General features: G+C 36.8%; 1 protein-coding gene across 1 annotated transcript; it reads left to right on the forward strand.

Moving 5' to 3' along the window:
* Positions 1-4,912: 4,912 nt before the first annotated feature.
* LOC140180236 (protein MAIN-LIKE 1-like) lies at positions 4,913-5,284 on the forward strand. Its single transcript, XM_072220688.1, has one exon. It carries the CDS (start codon positions 4,913-4,915, stop codon positions 5,282-5,284), a length of 372 nt encoding a protein of 123 aa, XP_072076789.1.
* The last annotated feature ends 5,003 nt before the right edge of the window (positions 5,285-10,287 follow it).

Consider the following 10,287-nt stretch of genomic DNA (forward strand, 5'->3'; position numbering starts at 1 on the left):
GGTTTGATTGGATTGCTTGAGTTGCGATAAAAGGGCTTATTTATGCAATAATATTAGTGAGTATTAGGGATTTAGGGTTGAACTTCTTTTTCCTTTTGATTATAAGAAGTTTGGAAAATGCGTTTTTTTGTGGAATCTGTTTTGTGATTTATAGGGTTTTGATTGGAAGGATTGGTTTGTGATTAATGAAAGAAAGATCATGTTTTTGCAATAATTATTAGATTAGCATCGGGAAGTAATACTTTTGCCCTCTTATTACATTTGTTTATTTTGACATTTATAATCATGGAAAACGAACTTGTTTCTTAGAAGTTTCAAGTTTGTATATTCTATAAAGGGCATGTGCTTGTTAGAAACTTTGAATAAAATGGTTTTGCCTTTTAGTGTCTTTTAGTTGTGTATGAGCTGTTTATGTCTTAGTAGATTTCTGTTGATTGGCTTTAAATTCTGTTAATTACTTATGAGCTGCTGTGGTTTTGTTCTGCATATATATGACTGCATGTAATTAATATGTTTCAATATATATGGCTGCATATAATTAATATGTTCTTAATATATATGGCTGCATATATATGAGCTGATGTGGTTTTGAATGCTAAATTTGTTGCTGGAAACAATATTTTTGGTGCTGTCGATGAATTAAAATGCTAATTTTTCATTGTTCTGTATATATATATATATATATATATATGCAGCCAACAAGCAATGAGGTGTCCAATGAACGGACGCCTGAAGTTGGGGGTGAAAATGTTGAGTCCGTGGTATGTTCTTCAACGGACAGTGGCGTGCTTACCAAACCCCCGCCCCATCCTAGATCAAAGAAGAGGAAGGTTGATTCAACTAATGTGGGTGTAACTCCAGGAGCAACTCCTACAAATCCAACTCCAAGCACTGTGGAAACTGATGAAGAGGATGGCAAGGATGATCCCAATGAAGGTAACAGAAAACCTTCTAGACCTAGATCTTGGACTTGGGAACACTTTACAAAGGATCCTAAGTTCAAGCCATCACATCCTAGGGCTAAATGTAATTGGTGTGGTGCATCATATGCATGTGACTCTCATAGAAATGGTACAACTAATATGCGTTATCATTTGTTGAATCAATGTAAAAAATTTCCTAGGGACTCAGGTGACCCTAGTCAAACAATCCTTACCTTCCAACAAAAAAAGAGGGTGAAGGGGTATTTACTGCAGTTACTTTTGATGCTGAAATGTGTAGAAAAGCCCTTACTAGGATGATAATTGTTGATGAGCTACCGTTCAAGTTTGTTGAGGGGGAGGGATTCAGATTCTATATGAGTATTATGCAACCTAGATTTCCACTTCCAGGAAGGATTACTGTTGCTAAGGATTGTTGGAATCTTTATATTAGTGAGAAGAATAGGTTAAAAACTGTGTTCAAACAACCAAATCAATCTGTTTGTTTAACTACTGATTGTTGGACTTCTATGCAAAATCTGAATTATATGTGTCTCACTGCTCATTACATTGATCATGATTGGAAATTGCAAAAGAGGATTATCAATTTTTGTCTTATTAAAAATCACAAGGGAGAAATAATTGGTAGAAAAATTGAGAGATGTCTTTTGGGGTGGGGGATATCTAGAGTGTTCACAATTACGGTTGATAATGCTAGTTCTAATGATACTGCAATATCTTATCTAAGAACTAGAATGGAGGATTGGAATTTACATCCTTTGAAAGGAGAGCATTTGCATGTTAGGTGTTGCGCACATATTCTTAATCTTGTTGTTAATGATGGATTGAAAGAGATGCATGAATCTATTAGCAAGATAAGAAATGCTATTCGATATGTGCGTGCTTCCCCTAGTCGCATGAATAGGTTCAAAAATTTCATTAAGGAAGCTAGGATACAAGACAAGTGTACTGTTCAACTCGATGTTCCCACTAGATGGAACTCTACATACACCATGCTTGAAAGTGGTTTGAAGTTTCAAAAGGCGTTCAAGAGGCTAGGGGAGAGAGATACAAAATATGCTCTAATGCAAGGTGGTATTCTGAGGAATGTTGATTGGGACAATGCAAAACACTTTATGGAATTCTTAAAAATTTTTCATGATGTTACAAAGAGTGTGTCTGGTAGTTTGCTTGTGACTTCTTCTCAATATTTTCATGAATTTTGTAAGATATTGCGAGTGTTCAAGGCTTCTTGTGGTAGTCGAGATCCATTACTTGGGAGTATGGCTGAGAGGATGAAGCTTAAGTATGACAAGTACTAGGGTAACATAAAAAATATCAATATGATGATTTTTGTTGCTGTGGTTCTTGATCCTAGATACAAATTGATGTTTGTGAACTTTAGCTTTGAAAAGCTATATGATAAAGATGATGCTGATTTTTTGGGTGCAAAAGTGAAAGAGACCTTCTCCAAGATGTTTGAATGCTATGTGAATGCAAATAATGGGGGTAGATCTTCTACTTCAGCAACAATGGATGGTGCATCAGATGTGGGAGTACCTAATGGTGACATAACTGGTGATTTTTTCAAGGAAGTGCATTTTCATGAGATCATCAACAAGAATGAGGTGGATTTGTATTTGATGGGTGGCTTAGAGAAGCCTCATGATCAAAATACTTTTGACATATTGAATTGGTGGAAGGTAAATTCTAGCAAGTATCCTATCTTATCCCAAATAGCTAGAGATGTCTTAGCAATGCCGGTCTCGACTGTTGCTTCAGAATTGGCTTTTAGCACTGGTGGAAGAGTGCTTAACAATTATAGGAGTTCTTTAACTCCAAAGACAGTTGATGCATTGATTTACACACAAAATTGGCTTTGTGCTTCTCCAATGACAACTGATTTTGAGGAGCTTATTGAAGAGTTTGAGAAACTTGAATTAGGTATGCAAAAAAGAAATTTGAAGTTACTTTCATAGTTTATGTTTATAATTTATAATATATATTATGTTTATGTTTATAATTTATATTAATTTCTTTGTTTTGTTTTTGTAGAAATTGCACCAACCGGGGAAGATGATGATGAGTCTAGTGTAGATTCAGATTAAGCATGGTGGCTGCTTGGTTTTTATTTGGTTTAAAGTGGCTATTTAGGTTTTTAGTATGTTTTAAAATGTGTTTGTTAGACATTTTTAATTGTCTTTGTTTTATGTTTAATTATTGGGACAAGTTGGATTTGTATTGAATTTGGATGTGATATACTCTTGTTATTCTAGTTTATTGATGGTTTTAAACTTGATTTTATGGTAATTTAAATTCTGAATATTAGGTTTCAAAAAACCGAAAAAATTGACCGAATCAAACCGCTATTAGTTCGGTTCGATTGTCCAAACAGCAGCAAACCAAACGATTGATATCAGTGTAGAACCGAACAGATCGGTTCGATTGATTTTCGATCTAAAACCGAACCAAACCGAACCGATTACACCTCTAATATATATCGATTATCATTCATTCATTTGTATGTAAATAATTAATAAAAAATATATAAATTTATAAAATTATTATATTATAATATTATATTAAAAATTTACTGAAATAGTTGCAATATATTTATATATATTAATTTATATTTTTTTAAATTAAATAACTAACTATCAGAATAGTCAAATTTAATAGTAAAACAATCAAATTTATAATAGAATAATAATCAAATTTGTATGTCATTAGTAAACAAATTATAAAAATGCTCAAATACTAAAAATCAACTATATCTTTAGTTTTTACCTATTTGTATATATTTATATATGTTATTTTATCTATATTTTAACAAAACAATGAATTATTAGAATAATAAATTTATTTATGAATATAAAAGGTTAGTTACAATTATATTTTCATATTTTTATTTGTATTTTAATAATAAATAAAATGTAACTTAATTATATTATTTATAATATTTAATTATAAAATGTTAGTCAAATTTAGGACAATTTACTTGAATAAAATGAGAGGGAGATTTATTTACTCAAATGTAACAATTGCAATTCCTTTACTTGCGTGTCCTGATTCATTATTATATAAACCGTGATAAGTTACCACGTTTTATTTTTTACACATAAACCGTGGCAGGTAACTACGGTTTCGAATGAGACAAAATGAGTATAAACCGGGAAGTAACCACGAATTATGCATGAATAACGTGGGTAAAAATCGTGTTAGGTTCCCACAGTTTATGAGTAGTCTGTGTGATCATAAAACCCCCTAAGTTACCATGGTTTATGCGTGGAGTAATATAAATACATAATCCGCGTTAAGTCTTGACGAATTTTATATGTGGTGGACCAAAATTTTTGAAACTCTATGAGAGTTTGAGAGAGAATCCGGGGAAGTCTTTGGGGATGGTGGAGCCATGGAAAACGCAGCTCGCATGTACCGATTAAATGGCGTTGCGCACGTGGCTAGAAACATCGACCAAGAGCTTACTTATACTACCTTATTATTATTATTATTATTATTATTATTATTATTATTATTAGAGAAAATAGGAAACCAATATGAGAAACAAAAAATGTCGTGTTTTCGTTATGGATAAAGAATATGTATGCTCAAGTTGTATGTTTATACTAATTTTTTTAAATTATATTTACTCTTATTAATATTGCAAGTATGATGAGGATTACATGATATATGTGAACCACTCTGTTTTATGTTTTGATGTGTGGCAAATTAGTTGTGTCGTTAATGAATCGTAAATTTTTTAGATTTCTTGAGTGTCGAAATAATTCCTTATCCACATGTTGCAGCCTACTAGGGTTATTACCTGTGTTAGGAGACAACAGAATATGCCTCTACACGAACGGATTATACCGTATCTGGAGACCGCGGGCTTGTATCACTTGGCTAGGCTGAACAGTCAGTGATTTTGGGTTGATGAGCCTCTACTTAGCACATTCGTTAAGAGGTGGCGCCCTGAAACCCACACCTTTCACATGCCGTTTGGGGAGTGCACTGTCACTTTGCAAGATGTGGCATATCAGCTGGGTTTGCCCATCGATGGGGAGGCCGTTAGTGGGTGCCTGACTGACTTTAAGAATCTAATGGAAAATGGAAGACCAGCATGGGAGTGGTTTCGGGAATTGTTTGGCGAGATATCGCCGCCGAATAAAGTCAAGCAGATGATGGTTCACTTCACATGGTTCCATGAGAGGTTTCGGGTTCTCCCAACAGATGCGAGTGAAGAGACCGTGCATATATACGCACGTGCTTATATTATGATGTTGTTGTCGTCTCAGCTGTTTGCGGACAAGAACGCAAACCGGGTTCACCTTCGCTGGTTGCCATATTTGGCATCGATGGACTGATAAATACACTCAACGGTTCTCTGTCAGTGAACTTCACACCGTATTTTTTGCTTCTTTGAATTTTTCCAGAGCAATGCACTAAGACAAGAAAACTCTCTTCCTCACTTGCCATTGTGAAAATACTTCTCTTCAACAGCTTGAATCTCACTCATATATATAGAATTTTTTCTTCATAAACCGTGGCAAGTAAGAAAGGTTTTTGCATTTACATATCCCTTCATATACCGTGGGAAGTAACAAGGTTTTATGATCAAAGTTCTCGCTTCATAAATCGTGCTTACCTATCACGGTTTATGTGTAAATTGTAAAACGTGGTAACATACCACGGTTTACATAATAATGAATCAGGACATGCAAGTAAAGGAATTGCAATTGTTGCATTTGAGTAAAGATTTTTTTCAATCATTTTATTTAGGTAAATTGCCCTCAAATTTAAGTATAATATTTTAAAAATTTGATTATAAATATAAATATGTGATCTTTTTATTTCAATATAAATTGTTATAAGAGTGGTTAATTAGCGAAATTTCAAACTATAAATTTCACTCACGAAGATATGTACAAATTAAATGCAAGATTATTTAATGAGGGTGGTAGACAAAATAAAAAAAGAGAAAAATTAGCTTGAGAAAGCAACCAACCATGTCATCTTATACTCGGTTAAGCAACCTTAACAAATTCACAGCATTACATTCTCGAATACTCTTTAAGCACGCAGCAATAATAATAAGATAAATATGAGATTTTCCTCATCTCCTCTGTATACGTTCTTTATAGTTTCTGTTACTCTGCCTTTTCTTCTGAAGATGAGCACCAACAACAAGAACCAGAATCATGAATCTGTGCCATCGTCTTCATCATCTCCATCTACTGTACAGAAGTGGGGGACACACATAATGGGGAAGCCAGCAGTGCCAAGTAGCCACCCAAACAACAAGAAAGCAGCAGTGGAGGGTGCACCAAGTGATGAAGAGCCTGGAGTTCATTACTACCATCAGCAGCATCCATATGTTCAACATAGCCCCCTTGAAAAGCCTCCAAGTAGAAGCCCCATGGAATCCATTGTAAGGAATAAAAGCCAAATGAGAGGGAGTGCTACTGAATTTAATGGCCAAATTGATGAGTTGATCACTAGTGACGGGGGATTAGCTAGAGACTCTGGACACGTGGCAGCTCATACGAAAATTCGGGGGGCGAAGGAGGAGAAAACTCACTATTAGAAGGAGGTTGGAGGATCACATTTAGGGGAATGTTGTGGTATAGTCTCTTCCTTCTGTCACTCTCTGAATTTTCTCTCTGTCTTCTATTCCTTATTCCCTTTCTATTCTTGATCTGATTTTCCTTTCTTTCTTCCCACATCAGGTATTCATGCTGCGTTGGACCTTGTTGATTTCATGCAATTTTCTCCACTCTTTTATTGCATAATTCCTTATTATAGTTACTATGAGTTATAATTTGTCTTTTGTTCACTGTTTCATTCCTCTATTTCAGAGTTATAATAATTCCATTGAAGATACTATACTATGTTACTGCAATTGAGTGATTATACAGATTTACACCCTTCTATTTGGTGCTTTCATTGGCCATGGTGGTGGCCGATAACACTCGTATGAAAACTATGGAAGAAAACATCAAGCGATTGTTTCAGATAGTCGAATCAGTGTCTGAAGAAGGAAAAGCTGAGCAAACTAGCGTCATAGAGGCAACGGATTGGAAGCTGGAAGCAATCCAATCTTCTTTAACTCATCTACTTGACAATCATCATCGCAGCCATTCGGTACAGGTCACCACATGGGTCGCACTTAGGAGCGGATACTTTTTCTCGTCCATGGCATCATCATCGAAGGATGAGCTTTGATCTTCTGAAATTTGATGGCATTGATGCGTTGAACTGGATTTTTACTGTCAATCAATACTTCAATTTTTTTCGCATCCTTGAGGAAGATCATATTGGAATTGTTGCCATACTCATGACGAGCATGGCGGTCCCCTGGTTCCAAATAGCTCAGCATTATGCATCGTTCCGATCGTGGACTAGCTGAAGCATGACATTTAGATTGAATTTAGTCCCTCGCTCTATGAATCTCTAAGGGAGTTGATATTTAAGCTGCAACAACAAGGGTCTATTAGTGATTATTATGCGGAATTCGTGGCTCTTGCTAATAGGACTAAGATTGACCTCCTAAAGCCTTGCGATATTGTTTCATTAGTGACCTCCGAGTAGACATTAAGCATGAGGTTAAGGCACAGTGCCCCCTTCATTAATGTGAGCAGTGAGCTTGGCTAGACTCTACGAAGATAAATTTTTGTCCTCCCCAAGGAACACTTCGGGCCCCTCATCTTATCGTCGTCAGTTTCAACACCAGGCTGCGAAACTCGCAATCACGCCCTTTCCAACCTCGAAGCACATTACCACCACTACTAGCCATACCCACACCGAAGGCCCCTCTTCACTCATCCAAAAATTCAATTTGAAAATTGAGCCCAGCAGAGACTCATAGGAAGCGGGAGAAAAGTTCTCAGCCTCACACAGGTGCCAGAGCAAGTAATACATGTGGGTACAATTGGAAGGGGAGGGTGAGAGTGACGGTGGTGAAAGTTCTGCCATCGTTTTTGCCGAAGATGACCTTCTACACCAACTGGACCAAGAGGTGATTGAGCACCATCTCTCCTACAATGCCATGCACAGCACGTCGGTCCCAGCCACCATTTGCATTAAGGCTCACATTGGGGAACTAGAAATACAGGCCCTAATTAACGGTGGTAGCTCAGATTGTTTCATTAAACCCCGAATTGCTAAGTTTTTGAACCTGCAGTGGAGCTAGCTCTTGGAGTCCGAGTGATTATGGAAAATTTTGACATTATGGAAGTTAAAGGCAAAATTTCTGCTGTTGAGGTCACCCTCCAAGGATATAAGGTGCAAGTTTCTGATGTCTATGTCTTGCGTGTTGCTAGTGATGATCTCGTTATTGGTACCACATGGTTAAAGAGATTCGAGCCCATATTGTTGATTATGAGGATGCTTATATTCAATTTTTCCATGAGGATAGTTTAATTACTGTTCCGTCAAAGGATATTCTTCTGTGTTATAGCTCGGTGGCACGTTGTCCTGTGACTCTTTATAACTCGGAAAGAGTATCTTCAGAACTGGAACCTCGGCGTGGAACCTGTAAAAAGGACTTCGATGCTCAAGTTAGTGATTTTCCTTATGAAGAAAGCAATAAACAATATATTATGGAGATAGGATTGTTGCTGTTCTTTTTGAGTGAATGGCCTTCGTAGTCTTTTCCTCCTCAGTGAGGTTAGTTCACTGCCTTATGTAGATAGTTTTGTTAGGATTCGTAATAGATTGCAAGGGTAAAGCTTGATTTTTTAGGGAAGTTGAATATGGGTTTAAATCCGAGCTTTAGTGGTGCGCGAATCTCGGTAATTTTGGTTTTACTGAGGATTCTTCGGTAACCTCAGTCGTACTCGATTGTTGATTCTGAAGCTAAGGATGTTGGTATGGTCCACAGCCCCCAAGCTTGGCGTGTTGAGAACAGGTTGAGCTTATATATCCTCGGTTTTAGAAAGTGTTTGTGGAGGATTTATTGTATGAGCCCCCGAAGTTCAACTTGTTTTTTTGGGCTTTGTATCGTGGGCCTTTCTTTGTTTTTTGTCCCTCCTTGGGTTGTTTCACTGTTAGTGGGGTAGGGAGTCGTGGGGTAGTGGGAGTTGAGAGAGTTTTTATTGTCTTTTCAATTGCTTGTGGTTGTAGAAAACTGTTTGTCTTCTAGAGTTGTATGTTTTTACTGAGAGAAGAATCATGAGTAAGAAAGGTTAGTTTGCTTTTGTTTTGTACTTTTCACCTTTGTTTTGTTTCTGTTTTGTAATGGGAAAAAAGGAAAATGTTGTGGTAGATGAGGGGGACCCATACAGTTGGATTGACAGTGATGTGAGAAATTGTATTTCTATCTTTAGTAGTGTGGAATTGGTGGCCCAGTTAAATGAGGCTAGGTGGGTAAAAAATGGTGAACAGTTTGAGGTCAAGTTTTTACCTTGTGATGATGGGGACATAGTGTGTGAACGAAGGTTAGATTGGTCCTACTTTTACATATATACTTGCATGTTGACTGAGCTGGGTATGAGATTTCCTTTCTCTGATTTTGAGTGTGGAGTGTTGGCTCAGTTAAATTGTGCGCCAACACAGTTGCATCCCAATTCGTGGGTGTTCGTACAGGCTTTTGAATGCTTGATGGAGCACCTCAAATATTATCCCTCACTTGGTTTGTTCTTTTCGCTGTTCCAAGCCAAAGGTGTTTGGAAAGGGGTGGGTTAATTTAAGCAGTTACCCAGGTCGTAGTGTGTTTAGTCTGTACAAACAATCTTTTAAAGACTTCAAAGAAATGTTCGTGAAGGTACAAATTGGTGAGGTATTTTATCCATTCTTTTTGGATACACTGCTGGATAAGAGGTTTTCTATCTTTTGGTCTTGTGAGCCAAGGCAGATTTTGGATTGTGAAAATAGGGTAAAGAGTGAGGAATATGTTCTAAATTTTTTTATGTCTGTGATGGTGTCGTCTGAATTGCTATCTATATCTAGTTCATTGGAGCTTGAAGGAGATAGGGAAGCAATGGAGGAGTATCTAGATAATCTAGGCCTGTTGTTGGATTTTGTGCATTTTGAGTAATCTGTTTGGTCTTACTGGTTTATTGTGTGCTGTGTAGGTGAGAAAGCCCCCACTTTGACTACTGCGAACCTGAAAGCTTTTGTGTCTAAGGATAAAAAGAAAGAAAAAGAAGGTTCCTCCACTAACATCGTTAAAGATAGTGAGGTGGTTGGTGTAAAACAAGATGTGAACTTGAAAAGAAAAAGGGGGGAGGATCGTCTAGAGTGGTGGACCTGACCGATCTGAAGGAAAACTCTGAGGTGTTCACTACTGAAAAAATCAGTGCTACTCATGAATGTCAAGTTGTCCTCCATGGTTACAAAGAAGGTCCAAGGAACTTTCTCTGGTCTACTG

Source organism: Arachis hypogaea, chromosome 16 (assembly GCF_003086295.3).
Source record: "Arachis hypogaea cultivar Tifrunner chromosome 16, arahy.Tifrunner.gnm2.J5K5, whole genome shotgun sequence".
In the NCBI taxonomy this organism is placed as follows: Eukaryota; Viridiplantae; Streptophyta; class Magnoliopsida; order Fabales; family Fabaceae; genus Arachis; species Arachis hypogaea.

Bases quoted from the DNA above. Each gene is read 5' to 3' on its own strand.
- LOC140180236 (XM_072220688.1), top strand. From the start codon at position 4,913: ATGCCGTTTGGGGAGTGCACTGTCACTTTGCAAGATGTGGCATATCAG.